This window comes from Nannospalax galili, unplaced genomic scaffold, assembly GCF_000622305.1.
Source record: "Nannospalax galili isolate Female #2095 unplaced genomic scaffold, S.galili_v1.0 scaffold208, whole genome shotgun sequence".
Classification (NCBI taxonomy): Eukaryota; Metazoa; Chordata; class Mammalia; order Rodentia; family Spalacidae; genus Nannospalax; species Nannospalax galili.
The window spans coordinates 752,043-769,244 of record NW_008357998.1 but is presented as its reverse complement, the minus strand read 5'-3'; the positions used below and the strand labels follow the sequence as shown (position 1 = coordinate 769,244).

At 41.3% G+C, this 17,202-nt stretch overlaps 1 protein-coding gene across 1 annotated transcript in view; it reads left to right on the top strand.

Annotated features, from left to right (window-relative positions):
- Ptpro (protein tyrosine phosphatase receptor type O) overlaps positions 1-17,202 on the top strand; it is a 243,911-nt gene that overhangs the window by 175,521 nt on the left and 51,188 nt on the right. Inside the window, exons 11-13 of the mRNA XM_008856033.2 lie at positions 647-798; positions 2,086-2,206; positions 13,969-14,108. Of these exons, the coding sequence (XP_008854255.1) occupies positions 647-798; positions 2,086-2,206; positions 13,969-14,108 (413 nt within the window). The remainder of the gene's footprint in view (positions 1-646; positions 799-2,085; positions 2,207-13,968; positions 14,109-17,202) is intronic.

Here is a 17,202-nt window from a genome sequence, read left to right as displayed (position 1 = left end):
AAATGTGTTAGAATATGAACCAAAGAGAAAAACCTCGTGCTAGACATCTTCAGCTTTAGGACATGATAAAAAAAAAAAAAATCTGTTCTTTCTTTACTATTTATTTCAGCAACATTTGTTAAGAGCCTGCTTTCTGCAAGGCACAGGGCTAGACACTATCAAAGGCATTGCCATGTTAATAAAGAAAACAACATTTTTCTTCTGTCCTGCTTGGAGTACTGGTCTCTCCCTCCCTTCTCCCCTGTTGTCCCTGTTGTTCTTCAGTCGACCTTTACGGCACCACGTGGAGATTTAATATTACAGGACTCCACATTCTCCAATATTGCTTAGATAATATATTCTCCCAATGTCTCTTAATATTAATTGAGTGATTTAGTAATATGCCTGCATTAGCAAATATCTTAGGCTACTTGAAATTGATTTGTACTGAAGGCCTTGATATCCTCAGCAGGGTCATGTCTGGCTATCCTGCGTCTGAGATGTGTAAGGTGAGATCCCATGAAACGAAGACCCACCAACCTTCACTTTTGTTTCTGGGATGTCATATTGTGGTGTGAATTTTAATTGTCTTAGCTCTCTTTGGGATTTCAGACCTTCCTGGTTATTAACCTCCTACTCTCACGTGTACCCCTTTCCTCCCTCATAGCTCCAGTGGCTCCAGAAATCACTTCTGTGGAGTACTTTAACAGTCTGCTGTATGTCACTTGGACATATGGGGATGACACCACTGACCTGTCCCATTCTAGAATGCTGCACTGGATGGTTGTTGCAGAAGGAAAGAAGAAAATTAAAAAGAGTGTATGTTTCTTTGAATCCCGATATTGGGCGTCAGAGCACCTGTTTGAATGAGCTATTGAAAACCGTTAAGCAAACATTTATGGGGACATTTAGCAAATATTTGTATGCCAGTTGGCACTGCTTGGCCTCTGGAGGTAGGACAGTGAGCCAAAATTAAAATCCTACTGTCAGAGAACTTACCTCTTAATCCTTTAACAGTGATTTGAAATCATTATAAGTATTGATTTCACTTCATTTAATGTTAAAATCTGAGAACTGAGTGTAGTGGTGTGAGCCTCTTAACTGAGTTCTGAGCAGGAAGAGACAGGAGGAGTTCAAGATCATCTTCAATTGCCTAGCAAGACCGAGGCAGGCCTGGGCTGCATGAGACCTTGTCTCAAAAACTAACCAATAAATTAATAAACAAAGTTCAAATTTGAACTTTCTTCAGGATTCTAAACATTTTCAAGAAAACTGTCACAAACATGGATTGATATTGTTACCATGTAATGCTAATATCTAAATACTTGTATACATTTTGGAAGCTGGTTTCTTCTCTCCCGATTTATTAAGATTTTTGACAGTGTATTAGTTAGGGTACAGGTTAAACTATTGCAATAAAACAAAGAAATGAAAAGAGAGCGGATTAAACAAAATAGAAGGCAAGCATCTCCCAATTCTCTCTCTTTGGTGTCCATCAGCTGCTATGTGGGTTGTCGTCTTTACAGAAGCACCTTCATCCTTACATCCACACGCCAGTCTGTAGGGAGAGGCAAAGAGAGGAGATGGATACCCAGCACTTACAGGACGGAAACTAAGCTATAAGTCACCGTGTGTCTTCCACTTGCAATCCATAGGTCAGAATTGGGCCACATGATACCCTCTAGCTATGTGGAGGACAGGCATTATAGTCTTTATGTAGAATTGTGAGTCCATAGACATGGCTAGGGTTCTCCTGAGCTTTTCAGAAAGTACAGATCAGGAACAACCCAACAAATGCCTTTTCTAAAATCTGGTGTGATTATATGGGATGAAACCAAAGTCATACCCATTCTAAATAAGGGAAGACTGCAAAATTGTACAATCTCACCTGTACTGTGCATTTTAAGGTAACTTGCATTCATGCAATTCAAGCAATTCACAGAATTTCCACAAGATATAACTTAGCCATAATATATTTAGTCACATAGAATCATAAGGGGCTGTCTGATACAGCCCTGCAGTTGTGTAGCTGTGCAGTTACTGTGTCAGGTGGGGTGCTGGCTCATTTGTTAGAAGTTGAAGGCCTTGATTTTCATGGTCTTGCAGGTAACACGCAATGTCATGACTGCAATTCTTAGCCTGCCTCCTGGAGACATCTACAACCTCTCAGTTACTGCTTGCACTGAAAGAGGAAGCAATACCTCCATGCTCCGACTTGTCAAGCTAGGTAAGAGGAGTTCTCAGGTAAGGTGTAAAGTGGCCGTGTTGTAGTCCTGGTTTGATGTGGACTCCTCAACTCAGCAGAACCGAAAGAGAAAAACAGCTAGTTCTCTCTGATAAGTAGAAAACAGATATACTAGAAAAAACACTCTCAAATTGGTATGACATTTTATGAGTGGAATGTAAACTTTACTGGGACATGGAAGTTTGTCATTCTCAGTGGTGTGAGAGAGACCAGGAAGCCTTAGGACTTTGAAGACAGAGGCTGTTACTTACCATCTATTTCAATATTCTGTACTCTATCCAACAATAAATATTACTCCTTATTAACTTAGACAGAAATTCATAGATAAAATAACTTGACTTTAAAAAAATACTTACTGTTTTATTTTGTGTGTATGAGTGTATCGTCCACATGAACATGAGTGTACCGTGTCGTGCAATGTCCACAGAGGTCAGAAGAGGGTGTCAGATTCCCTGGGACTGGAGTTACAGACAGTGGTTAATCTCCATGTGGGTAGTGGTAATCAAACCCAGTTCCTCTGCAAGAACAACCAATGCTTTAAACCACCAAGTCATCTCTCCAGCCCCAAATAATGTGACTTTATAGAAGTTGATATCATTTCATAATTCCATATAAAATCAAGGTGAGAGAAAAATAACACCAAGATACTCCTCATAATACATGAACATATGTGAAAATATTTTTTATTATTTTTATTTTATGTGTATGAATGTATTGCCTGCATATATGTAAGTGTACCCCTGTCGTACAATGCCCACAGAAGTCAGAAAGAGAGTATTGGATTCCTCTGGAACTAGAGTTACAGACAGCTGTCAGCCACCATGTGGGTACTGGGAACTGAACCCAGGTCCTCTACAAGAGCAGCCAGTGCTCTTAACCACTGACCCATCTCTCCAGTCCATGAAAATATTTTTTAAAAAGAAAAGAAAATAGCAAATAAAAGAAAACATCATTTTCTTCAGTTTACCCAAAGGGTATATTTCTCTACAACTAAATGCATGGGCCACTGAGTCTTGGAATGTTTTATGGTTCTATTTGCAGTGATAAAAACCAAATTCTTACTGAAACACTTACAAATTATATAGACCTTGGAAATACGTGACATGCTGAATACGTGTTACTAGAAGAAGATGGAACTAGTTGAATAAGTTTAAGTAATACTTTAATCCACTTAAATACCTTTCTTCAAGACAATTACATTTTTTAAATTAATTTACTTAATTCCTTGAAACCTTTCCAATATCGTGAAATAGCAAAGTAAATACAATTTATACTTTTGATGTGTTTATTCCGGTGTCACATTAGAAAGTCATGAAGGGGTCAACAAGAGGGCTCAGTGGAAAAAGGCACTTGCCGCCAAGACTGATGACCTGAGTTCGAAATCTGGGACCCTCCTGGAGTCCCGTAAACTAGAGCATGTGTTAGAGGGGGTTAACTAATTCCTGCAAGTTATCCTCGGACCTCCACACAAGCACTGAGGCACACACACACACACCTGCCGACACACATGTACACACACACACACTTGATTAATTTTTAAAATTTTTTGAAAAGAAAATGACTTGAGACAATTTGAAACGTTCTTCTTGAACGTTTGTTTGCTTCCTAGGTTGTGACTATAGAAAACATTCCTGCAAATTTCCAAATACCCTCCAGGGGGCAGTACTGCTCCTGTTGAGAATCAGCGACATGATCCATTTCAGACACTGCAGATAAGCTGCTCTTTTTCCTAGTAGTTTGTCCTTGGGTTCTAGGAATGTGAACAGCACCAGCTCCCAACACTGCGTGATCTTTTCACAGAAAAAACAAATCACTTTCCTATCAGTTGGAACTTTGATTTATAGTATTGTCCTCATGGATAGGAAGTTCTGCTCAAAACTACTTTCCAGGTGACTGGAACCATGTGAGCGCCATGCGCCCGCCTTCCCTAAGGATTATCATGTAGTGCACCTGTAAGTGTTCCTCAGGACCTGACTGCTTTCTCCATGTCAACCTGTTTTCTAGTCTCCCTTAAAATGCGAATTCAGAGGCGGTCTTATCAGAAAACAACTTTTGAGTGTGCTTACTGCACGCTTCCCTACCATTTCATGAGTGTGCTTACTGCACGCTTCCCTACCATTTCATGAGTGTGCTTACTGCACGCTTCCCTACCATTTCATGAGTGTGCTTACTGCACGCTTCCCTACCATTTCATGAGTGTGCTTACTGCACGCTTCCCTACCATTTCATGAGTGTGCTTACTGCACGCTTCCCTACCATTTCATGCAGCACTGGGGTTGAAGGGAAGAACTGGTACAGTTATTCTACATAAAATATATTAGCTACCATAATAGTTTCTCAAACATCATGTGGTTTTGAGCTCCCATGTTTCACTAGTAGACAGGACTATCTAACTCAGGTGAGAAAGTTCTTCTAAACTTTTCAAGATAAAAATAGCAAGTTCCAGGGAATGATTTCCACTGAATCATGTAACCTGTACAGTCAATAAGGTTTTATTGGTGTATCAGTATCAGATGGAATACTGTCTCTAGCTTGAAAGCAAGACATCTCTATATAATGTACCTATCTTTTCCCACAGATAACTAAATAATCCAACTTTTTATCCCTCTGTGTAAAAGTCTGTATTCTGCTAATCACATTAATGTATTTTGTAAGTGCCTTCAATTTTCTACAGCACAATGCTTTACTGTCTGTAACTGTTCAGTACATGTTATTGAACTGGATTGCAAAGCTCAGAGTTAAAACAGTGTTCTAGTTAATATTTAACCAAAGCAAGTGGCACCTTTCAGAGAAATGAAATAACATTTTCTTTGATGAGAACTGGATTGAAGGGAATTTTTGTTATTGTTTCACAACACTTTCATTCTAGTCATTTTTAGTTTCTCCATAGGATTCATTCTGTCCATCACTGAAGTTACATTAATTCTACTTTAAAGGAAAATACACCTTTGATACACAAATGATTTCAGGACTGATTCAAATCAAGAAACTATTGTTGATCTTAGACCAAAATCAGTTGGACTAGCCTGCAGTTTACCTTCTCTATGATAAAGGCCTTTTTGGAATACCTTTCTGATGCCATGGAGGGTAGGGTCTACCTGTGTAGAAAGAAGCCAAGCTACAAATGAGCCCAGAATAATGGAAGGTCATCCAAGAAGGCATGTAAAGGGTATAGAGTCTTTTTCAAACACTTGCCAAGCATTTTCAATTGTCATATCAACAATACACGCAGAAGAAGAAATGTATCAGCTGGGCATGGTGGCACACACCTTTAACCCCAGAACTGGAAAGGCAGAGACAGGAGGATCTCTGTGAGATGAGGTCAGCCTGGTCTACAACATGGCAAGTTCCAAGGCAGCTAGGGCTATAGGGAGACAAGAAAAAAGGAGGAGAAAGAGGAGAAGGAGGACGAGGACAAGGACAAAGAGATGGAGGTTTTTTGAGGAGGAGGAGGAGGAGGAGGAGGAGGAGGAGGAGGAGGAGGAGGTTGAGAAGGAGGAGGGTGAGAAGGAGGAGGAGATAGAGGAGATGGAGGAGATGGAAAAGGAGGAGGAAGAGGAGGCAGAGATGAAGGAGGAGGCAGAGACATATCAGTAGCAGGCTGTTTGTTGCATGCTGAGCCAATTATTTTATTTGTATCTAAGGTTCTCACTAGATTCATGGAGCTGTGGTGTTATATCATCACAGACCCTTAAGTAATCTACACAACTGCTAATCAAATCTGTATCTCAGGCTTATAATATTCAGGGGTTCATTGGCCCTCATGACTGGGGATGTAACCAGTACCAGTCGCATTGTCTAATCTTGGTGAATCCACTTGGAATCTGGGCCAGCTTTAGAGGGACTTGGTAAGTTTATAGGAGAGAATCAATTTCCCCACGTCACAGAAAAAGAAATGATCAAAACCTTTCTTAAACTTTGCTCAGATACTAGACTACTTGTAGTCGTGTCCCAGAGGGCTACTTTGCTTTCTGTCTAGAAGGAAGAGAGGAAGGGAGGGAGGGTGGGAGGGAGGGAGGGAGGGAACTGTAACAAATGCTTTGCAGAGCATCAAAGTTTAGTATTATGAGGTGGAAAGCCACTGTGGTAAAAGCTTTCTATGCAGAAGCCCTGGAATCTGAGCTCTGAATGGTAAAAGGTCATGATCAGACTGGGGAAGCATGCTACACAGAGATTGGGCAGAAGCCAAGTTGTGTAGGTCTTTTAAGGCCTGGAGGTGGAGTTTTATTTGTAGAACAAGAAGTCATTTAGAGGACATACTCGATCAGGCTGATATTTAACATAATGCTCTGATAGTTTGAGGGAAAAGCGTCTGGAGAGGTGGCTCAGCAGTTTTCAGTGCTTGCTCCTCAACTGTGAGGACTGGAGTTTGGATCCCAGCAACCACGTGACAATCTCATCAGTCAACACAAACACTTGTGACCCCACTGTTAAGTGGAAGGGGTGGAAACAGGAGGATCTCTTGGGTTTGCTGGCTTCAGTCTAGTCTAGAAGTGAGTCCTGGGTTCAGGAAGAGACCCTGTTTCAGAGGAATAGGTGGAAAGTGATGGAAGAGAACACTAGACACGGTCTTCTGGCATTATCCAAGTGCTCGCACACACACAGGCATATATACGTGCACAGACACATACATACACACATAATGAATAAATAATAAAGTCAGAAAAAAGTAGAGTTGAACCAATAATGAAAGTAGAGGGATCATTAAAGAGCTTAGTTATCCTAATTTGAAAATGATCATTCTAAGTCAAGTAAGTCTGATGAGAAATGAGGGTAATGTTAACATTAGTTAAAGAGGTTCTCATGGAGATGGAACAATGTGGAAAGAATTCAAGGGTTATGGAGTTATTCTGGAGGCTGAGACCCAGGGCCTTTTCTTTATTTTGAGCAGAGGTTGGAAATGAGAGAAAGAGAAATTAAGGACTCTAAAGTTTGACTCTTGAGCAATTGTGGTGGGTGGTTCTACAACTCACCAAGACTGCAGAGACCAGCAGAATTGGTGGAGGAATTAATTAAGGCAGGGAGGGGTCAAGTTGAAAAACCACCGTTCTTCTTTCCTGAATACAGGAAATCAAAGTGTAGGTGGCCAGCAAGGAGATGACTGATATTTGTCAGGAGATCACAAAGAATTTATGGTCTGGAAATAGAAATTTTGGATTTATAGAGTCTGAATTAGAGTCCTGAGTACAAATTAGAAACAGAAATGAGAAGCCCTAGTTGCAGCCCACAAGACAGTTCTAGCACTTAGAGACTGAGAGGAGATACCATCGAGACAGAGTGAGAAGGGACAGCCAGTGAGGCAAGAGAAAACCAAAACTCAGCGTTTGCAAACCACCATTGTGAAACTTCCTCTTTATCCTAGCCACAGACATGTGCACACAGGCCAGAGACAAGGCTAGGAGAGTCTGAGGTGTAGCTCCCCTGTGAGCAAGCTAAAGCTGGATGGACTGACTCCTTTCATACACCATTGGACCTGGGGCTGGAAAAGGAGACCAGTATTTTTGATGCACCTGTTTCTTAAGTCTTCCTGGATTCGGGTGCATTTTATTTTCTCGAGTCTTTGTTTTTTTGGTAACCATGTAACAGAGAGTGAGGAAACTCACACACCCACTCTATAGTTTTCGATTCCCTTTTTGGAAATTGGATATTGGGACATTAGCTCGATGCTCTTAATCTCAGTCATGAAGACTTCCGTAAAAATTAGAAAATTTTTAATGACATAATTTGGCATGGATAAGATTTTTTAAACTTATTTGGTATGTTAGGAATTTAGTGAGTCTCTCTCTCTCTCTCTCTCTCTCTCTCTCTCTCTCTCTCTCTCTCCACCCCCCATCTGTCCAGTAGATTATAAATAATTGTGGACACAGGTCAAGTTTAACTATAAGTTCTGACTCTATGAAGCTCAGCCTCTCAGACCGAGCTGCCCTGTGACCTCACTTTTACCTGAGAACTTGTTTCTTCCTTTGTTCCAGTTACAGGTTGGAAATGATTGCTTTGATATGTTAAGTCCTTATTTGGGGCAAGAAATGCCTTAAGTGTTATGAGTCATATCTTCATGACATTTAAGATTACCCCTCTCCTCTCTTCTCTTGACTCCTCTGCTAGTACGTGAGCCTCCTTATCTTCCCTCACAAAAAGAAAGGGTACTGCAGGATCAAAATGCAAGCTAAGGAGTCCATACAGCAAAGAGAAAAAAAAAAAAGATGGATTATAAGGAAGTGCCTATCTACACATTGGAATTTATATGTCAACATTATGATTACCTGAACAAAAAGCCTGACTCTTAAATTTAGTTTTTAAGAGTGGGCCCAAGGGGCTGGAGAGATGGCTCCACGGTTAAGAGCACTGACTGCTCTTAACCCAAAGCCCTCTTCTGACTCCGCAGTATTGCACGACATGGGTGCACTCACATGCAGGCAATGCACTCGTACACATAAAATAAAAATAATAAAATTTAAAAAAAAAAAAGAGTGGGCCCAAACTCAGAGTACACCCACTCCCCAAATGTCTCTTGGAACTGTGCTGAAGAAACTACCACTGGAACTCTGTTTCTCTGGAACTGTGACCTCAAGTCAGGCCCTGCCCATAATTTTATTCAAAATAGTTTCTCCATCTTCAATTGCAGAAGTACAAGTTTGGTTCCACCCTAATTTTAACAGATCACCCGGCCTTTCCATCCCTAGTTCTAGAGTATCTCACTCACCCAAGGTCACGCATCCTTCCCAGACTTCACTGTTTGCCATGGAGACGGGTATGCCTTTTTCAGCACTTTGATATGTTAATTCTCAAGCATACCCACATTCATTCATTCATTCATTATTTGGGGGGTGGGGGGTGAAGTACCAAATTGAGGTTGCCAAGGAAACAAGATTAGGTGCCCAGGTCACAAGACGCAAGAGCACATGGTTTTGCTGGGCTAATTAAAAGTCAACATTAGTCCAGATTGTGTCCATTCTACAAAATTCATTCCTACACTATGCCATATGTATTTATACCATGTGTAGCTATATGCTGATTTTAACAGATACTAATGAAATAATTAAGGTCATATACTTTTCAAACTTCCATGCATTTTGCCAGTCAAAAAATATTTATTAAACATTTAATCTATACTACACATTATTCTAGATTCTGAAGATACAAAAATGACTAGAACTAGCAAAAATTCCTAGACCCACTATAGTAAAGGAGCAAAGATGTTGCGTATAGCTCCAAGGGTGTTAAATGGGACAGAAAAGCACAGGCAGCTTTTAGTGTGGTGTTGGTTGATAGGGTAAACATCACTGTGAAGGTGACGTTGGAGTTCAAACATGGAGAAGATGAGGGGCTAAGACAAAGAATTGAGCACGCAGGAGGTGGTTAGGGGGACAAAGAGAACCATAGAGGAACTCTCTGGAAGTAACAATGTGCTTGACCATTTCCAAGAAAAATCAGGGACGCTGAAGTGGCAAGGACAGAGGGAAAACAGTGGGGACTGTCACAGAGAAGCCACACGGGACAGATGAAGGGGTCACTGAACGATGTCTCCCTCTTCTGACCTCCGAGGGCATTGCACAACATAGGTGCACTTACATACATGCAGGCAATACACCGATACACACAAAATAAAAATAATAAATAAAAGAAGAAAAAAAAAAGGCAGAGAAGGGTTAAGGAAGAGACCTGAGACTGGCCACCACCCACACCCAAACACAGTGTGCTTGCATACCTGCACACACCCATGCACCACCACTCCATACAAATACAAACATAAATAAATAATAAACAAAATGCCATCTGAGAAATAGAATTAAAAATCAGTGCATAATCTATACCCAAGATTTACCTGACATTACACTATATAAAGTACATATGCACTCTTTAAATCCCAGTTACTCTCCATCAGGGTCTTCCTATCCTGCTGCTGTATGGACTACACTGAATTTGATGTTTTAATAGTAAGAGAATGTATGTGGGGGTTGGAGATGTGGCTCAGAGGTTAAGAACACTGGTTCTTCTTGCAGAAGACCCAGGTTCAAATCCCAGCACCCACATGGCAGCTAAAAACTGTCTGTAACTCTAGTTCCAGGGGACCCGTCAGCCTCTTCTGTCCTCCACGGGCATTGCAAGACACAGGTGCACTTACTTACATGCAGGCATAACACTCATACACATAAAATTAAAATAATAAATGAAATATCTTTTTTAAAAAGAGACTGTATGTGTAGTCTAGGGCTGTCGTAACAGAATACCACAGGCTGACTGGTGTAAGCAACAGAAATTTCTTTTGTCACAGTTCAGGGACCTGGAAGTCTGTGATGGTTAATTGTCGTCATACTCATGGTTGGTTTAAAAGCACCTGGGTGTGTCTGTGGGTGCCTTTCCAATAAAGACTAACTGAAGAAGATCCACTTGAATGTGGGCAGTGAGGAGATCCTAGACTAAATAATAAGGGGAAAGGAGAAAGTTAGCTAAGTGCCAGCATCCCCATCTCTTTGTTCTCTGGCTCATCCAGATGTGATCAAACAGCCTCACCCTCATGCAGCTGCAGTCATGAGCTGCTCCCGCTGCCATGCCTTCCCCTTCATGATGGACTGTTACCCTGAAACCATGAGTCCGAATAAATCCTTTCTCCCATAAGTTGCCTCTTATCACAACACGGCAATGAGAAAAGTAGCTAGATACAAAGTCCGAGAAGAAGAGATCACAGCCAATAGAGTTGTCTTCCCTGGAGGCTTCTGTCCTGGTCTTGCAGATGAGCACTCGCAACTGTGCCCTCATATGGTCTTTTCATAGTGTGCATGCATTCTTGGTGTTCCCTTGTATGCCTGAATTTTCTCTTATAAGGATAACAGTCAGACTAAAGCAGAGATCAAATGGTCTAATACTGACTGAATCACTTACACAAAGTCTCCAACAGGCAATCCAGTCATGTCCTGTGGTACGTGTGGTTAGGGTCTCAGCACGTGCCTTTTAAAGGCACACAACTCATCCTATGGCAAACACAGTCATCAGTCAAAGTGTCCCAGCATGTTACTGTGTTCATTATCACAGGCATTCGCCTCCTCTGCCTGTGCATGAGAAACATGGGTTGTTTGAATCACCTGAAGGTGTGTAGCTAAGCTGACCATGCATGTCAGAAGAGGAGACAGAGCATAAAAGGGGATCCATTTTAACCAAGATTTCTAGACTTCGGCTCTAACATACAGAAAGGAATAGTCCTCCTAACGCTTCCAATTGAAGGCCTGGCTACCAAGCCTGACGGCCTGAGTTCAGTCCCCAGAACCTACATGGTGGAAGGAGAGAGCCTACGCTCATTCTCTGACCTCCACACACACAACGTGGAATGCGTCCAGCAAACACACACATTAAATAAATATAATAGTGGTAAAATAAACTAAAAAACAGTAAAAAGTAACCATTGAGATTTAGTTCAATGTGCAGTTTTTAGCCCAAAAAATACCTCAAATAATATCAACACAATTTTTTTAAGAGAGGGTCTCCCGGTAACCCCAGCTGGCCTGGAACTTGCTATGTAGACCAGGCTGGCCTCGATCTCACAGAGATCAGTTTGCCTTTGCTTCCTGAGTGCTGGGATTAAAAGCATGCACCATCACACCCAGCAATATAGGGAATTATTAATGATATATTTTATCAGCAGATGAGGGGAGAGAGAAAATGCTCTTGTGAAAAGTTGAATCCAGAGATTAGGAGTTGGGCAACATTCCTATTGGATTCCTATTGGGTGTCTTCCTCAATCACTCTCCATCTTCTTATTTTGTGAGACAAGAACTCATTCAACCAGGAACTTGCTGACTCAGATAGACTGGCTGCTCAGTGAGCTGTAGGGCTTTGCCTGCCTTTGCCTCCCTAGTGCTGTAACTACAGACCAGACTACCATGATTGACTTTTTATGTAGGTGATCTGGACTCAGGACTCCATGCTTATGTGGCAAGGACTTCACTAACTTATCTCCCCCTTATTTTTTACTTACTTATATTTGTTAAGTTGGTTTTTGAGACAAGTTCTCATGTAGCCCAGACTGATCTCAAACTCTCTATGTATCTGAGACTGGCCTTGAACTTCTTATCTCCCTGCTTCTATCCCATAAGTGTTGGGATTACAGATGTGTGCCACTGCGAATGGCTTTGTACTGTGTGCTTTAAAACAAAGATAAAACCTGGTGTTATCCAGTACTGCCCCAATCACCTCACACTAGCTTCCAAAGATCCATTTCTAAGCTAGTGGGAATCATTGCAACACTTATATCTGATTCATAATCTCCCCGGAAGTGACATATGAAGGATGTGGACGCAGATACTGACCTCTGAAACTCTGAGTTTCATCTGTTTCTTTTCTTCAGAAGAGAAGTGAGAGAGTCCCAAGCCTCGGGGAGTAGATAATACATGCGATGAAAAGGGAATCATTTCTCGATTTCAGTTGTCCAAAGCTGATCCATCACTTCTTTCCTTTAGCCTCTTGCCGAAGCATGTCACATTACCATTGGAAAGAAATGCGAAATATGCCTCTTTCTAGTTGGACTCAAGTTTAGGGCACCTGCAATAAATTCTATTGAGGATGATTTTTAAATACTTCTTGTTTCTTCACAGGAACATGACGATGATGTCATTCTAGAAACAAAGTCCAAACCTGCCCACAAAAGACCTGAAAGGGGTCAACTAGTGTACAGAACATTCAAACACTGAAAATCCAGGGTCTGGGGACCAGTCTTGGGAAAGTAGGACAGAAAGGATAAAGAAGTTCAACTAAAAACAATGGAAGAGCCACAGCAGAGACCTAGCCATCTGAGAGGCAGTGTAGTGGGAAAGCACATGCCTGGCCCACCTGGAGGGAGAAGATTCACTGTGCCAAGGCAGGCGATGTCAAGGGCATCTGGTAGCAGGTAACAAGGACCTGAACTTCAGACCTGGAGTTCAGGCTCAGCTCCTTACATACTAGAGGATCTAAAGACACCATCCACAGGGTGGAATGAAAGAGATTCAGGAATGGAGATGTGATGGCTGAGCACTTAGCAGAATAGAGGACCAGGAAGGGCTTGGTCTCAAGTCAACTAAACCAGTGACTCAGTTACCAGAAATGAACAAGAAGCTAATTCAGAATGGCTTCATTGACTAACAGATTAATCTTTATTGATCAAGACAAAACATCTAAAATAAAAAAATGTATCTCCTACATGTCATCAAGCATCTAGTTCACTTCCCTCATCCTTTTCTTTTTTTAAAAAAAAAATCACGTTTTCTGTTTAGAGTTATCACTCTTAATTTCACTACAATTTCAAGCATCCTTTCTTCTGACTCAAGAGGAGAACCCAGGGAAAGGAAAACAGGTTGTTGGCTGAGTCCCAATCCAAATCATGTCGTTAAGAACGGGAGGCCCTTTTATATTTTCTCCCAGTCTTTTCTTTAAAGTACAGATTTCTGTGTCTCATCCAAAACCATTGTGTATTGTCAGGACGGTGCCAACACCCGACAGATGACACAAAACATATTAATAGATTAGGGTTATAGTGCTGCAGTGAAAAGAGAAGTGCTCCAAAAAGAGAAGCAGAAAAGTCGAGGAAAGACCCAAAGCTTCTGCCTTCAGAGTTAGATGACTATCTTTGTGGACGGACACATTTCAAAAGCAATTATAAAATAGAGACTTTTTAGCTGCTTACCTATGGGCTTTCCAGATGTTTCAAGTGCTTTTCAGTAAAAGAAGAAAGAATAAGTTAATACCATTTTTAAAACTTGCTCTTTCCTCAGAACCAGCTCCTCCAAAGTCACTCTTTGCTGTGAACAAAACCCAGACTTCGGTGACCCTGCTGTGGGTTGAAGAAGGTGTCGCTGATTTCTTCGAAGTCTTCTGTCAACAGTTTGGCTCTAGTCGTGATGCCAAACCCCAGGTACTGTTCGCCTTGACTTTCCGAGTTAAATTTGATTAAGGCTAACTGAGTAAAGTAAAAACCTTCTATTTCTTGGGACTACAGAATATGACAATTGTTTGTCTGTTCTTTTATGTGTCCATGATAGAAACTGACATTGTGTGTGGAATATGACTTTCATGTGAAAAGTTTTCTTTTTATTCGTTTTATTTGTCCTCAATCCTTAGTCACTCCAGGACATGAAAAGATTGGTCGACCCTGCCATATGAAACACAATCTAACAATTATGAACCAGTTGCCCATTTTTTGAAAGGCACCTTAGAGGACACAAACGGTAAAACCAACACTTGCCTTCAAACATTTTTAGATCCTTTTGACTATTATAGAACGTCGAGAAATAAGTAAAATTTAAGTACCTCAAGAAAGATTCATATTGCTGAGAGACTTTAAAAGATAAAAATTTGAGATATGGTTATTGCTGAAGAAATGATTTTAAAAAGCTTATCATTCTTCAGGTCATGATGAATGAAAGAAATAGACTTTCAGCTCTGGGGGTAGCAAAGGCACACGGAAAAAAAACATACTTTACAGGCAGAGGGAGAAGGAAATAGACAGGTTAGTGGGGGAGTTCATGGACTGCAGGGTGTAGAGTAAGCCTCTAAGCGTGAATGATTGATGCTCTTTAATAATGAAGTCCATGGGTCGGGAGGGCGGAGAAGAATTGCAGTGAGAACAAATCTTTTCAGGCTGAGATAATTTGCTTTGATTCCTCTCCTTCTTTGACATTCTTCCCTACAAATTTATCTCTTTTGATCTGTGATGAGTAGCTGTTTCTGTCCAAAGAATCTTTGTGGAAAACAACTCCTCTGCCAGTAATGGATTTTCTTCTCTGTAGCTATGGCAGTGTCTTCCATGAGAGGCACAGTGGCTAGTCAACTGCCAACTATAACTGAGTTGTGTTAGGGAAAGTCGTTCTCTCCTTACACTCATTCTTTTCTGGAACATGGAGATGGATAGGATGGGAAATCCGTCCTGTTAGCCGCCATCTTGTTAGGTACAGGTGTCTTAGGGTCTTCTTTTGAAAAGAGTGTTATGCTAGCTGTCTTTTTACATTGTATAGTGTATACATCACTGGTCTGGCCATGGATCTACCAAAGTAGCAATTAGTTCTTCTTAAAAAAAACTAATACTATTTCTGAGCACCCCCTGTCACCATGCTTATGGTGGACATGGTAAAATCAGAAAAGGTGGGCAAATGGGAAGGTTCCTTAAATTTTTATTATTTATTTATTATTCATTTATTTTTTTATGAGTGTTTCACCTGCATGTATGTAATTACACCCATGTGAGCAATGCCTATGGAGGCCAGAAGAGGGTGTCAGGTCCCCCTAAAACTGGAACTGGTGTTATGGATGGTTGTTTGCAACCATGTGAGTGCTGAGAACTAAACCCAGGTCCTCTGCAAGAGCACCCAGTGTTCTTAACCACTGAGCCATCTCTCCAGCCCCATGGGTAGGGTTCTTAAGTTTAAAGAAACAGTATAAATCAAAATGAAGAAGGCCAATATCCCCCAAAAAAATACTTTATAGAAAAACAAGGACAAAAAAAATCTTCAACATATGAAAAATTTGATCAACTTCACACATGATTAAAAACTACAAAATAAAAATACTAGGTACAATTTTCATTGGTAATATTGGAAAAACCTACATACAAATATACTGTGATAGAAAAACAATGTGGGAAAACAGGTATTGCCACATACCAGCAGCAGGCAGACAAGCTAGAAAATGTCTATGGAAGACTATTTTTCAATACTTTTAGCAGTAAGAAGATATACTTTTTGGCCCAGTAACTAAAATTATGGGAGGCCACCCTGCAATGTGACTCAGTTCTAACCCGCGGAAACTGCCACTAAGTACCTGGATTGGGGAGTGGGGATGTGGATGAGGCAAGCAACAAGAGAAATGGAGACAAGACAGGGCTCTGATCAAGTCTCGTTTATTGAAGCACAAACATGAGTTTAAATAGAGAATGAGAACAAAGAAGTGAAGAATGAGTAATCATATCAATCAGAACACAGGGGCCTGATGTACTTTAAGGGAGGAATCTACTGACTAACGGAAAACAAGGCTATTTACTGGAAAAGAGAACAAGGCCGTGGGCCAAGGTTGCGGGCCCCGGCTGCAAGCCAAGGTTTTGGGCCAAGGCTGTTTGGCCCCGGCTGTGAGCCAAGGTTGTGGCCTGAATGGAGAGGTCACCAAACTCAGGTCTGCCAGCAGCCCCGAGATATGGCTGAGCCTCAGGCTCCCAACATAAAATGTTAACTAGCAGCGTATGAGTGTTTATGTATGTTCCCTCACATGGTTTGTGTGTTGGGGGGGGGGTTGTTCTGTTTTTTGACAGGGTCTCCCTAGTCCCAGCCTGCCTGGAACTCATTATGTAGACCAGGCTAGCCTGGATCTCACAGAGATCCACCTGTCTCTGCCTCTTGAGGGCTGAGATTAAAGACAAGTGCCACCACACCCAGAATTCACATGGGTGTATGTGTGTGTGTGTGTGTGTGTGTGTGTGCACATCTATACACACTGTCAGTTTCTTTTCCTGCTGCTGTAATAAAATACCCTAAGGCAAGAAACTTAAGAGAGACAGAGCTTATGCTGGCTCGCATTTCCAGGGTCCAGTCCATCATGGTAAAGTCCTGACAGAAGGGCTGAGGAAGCTGATCACCTGTATCTGCAGGCAGGAAGCAGAGAGTAATGAATGTTCTGCTACTGCTCAGTCACTTTCCTCCTCTTCATGCAGCCCAGGATTCAAGCCCAGAGAATGATGGCAGTCCTCCTTTAGGGTGGGTCTTTTCATTTAATTAACCTAACCAAGGTAACCTCTCATGGGCATGCCCAGAGGTTAAACCAGTGTAAATAATTCTTTGTCTCCCAAGTGATTCCCAATCATGTCAAGTTGACAATCAGTATTAACCATCTCACATACATAAATATATTAAGGTGACTGTGAATAGATACATATGTTCCCATGTTTTTGAAATGACATTTAAGCCATCAGTAGGAAGCTGGTGAAGGTTGAACTTTCAGTGGATTTATATGCATCCCTTAAA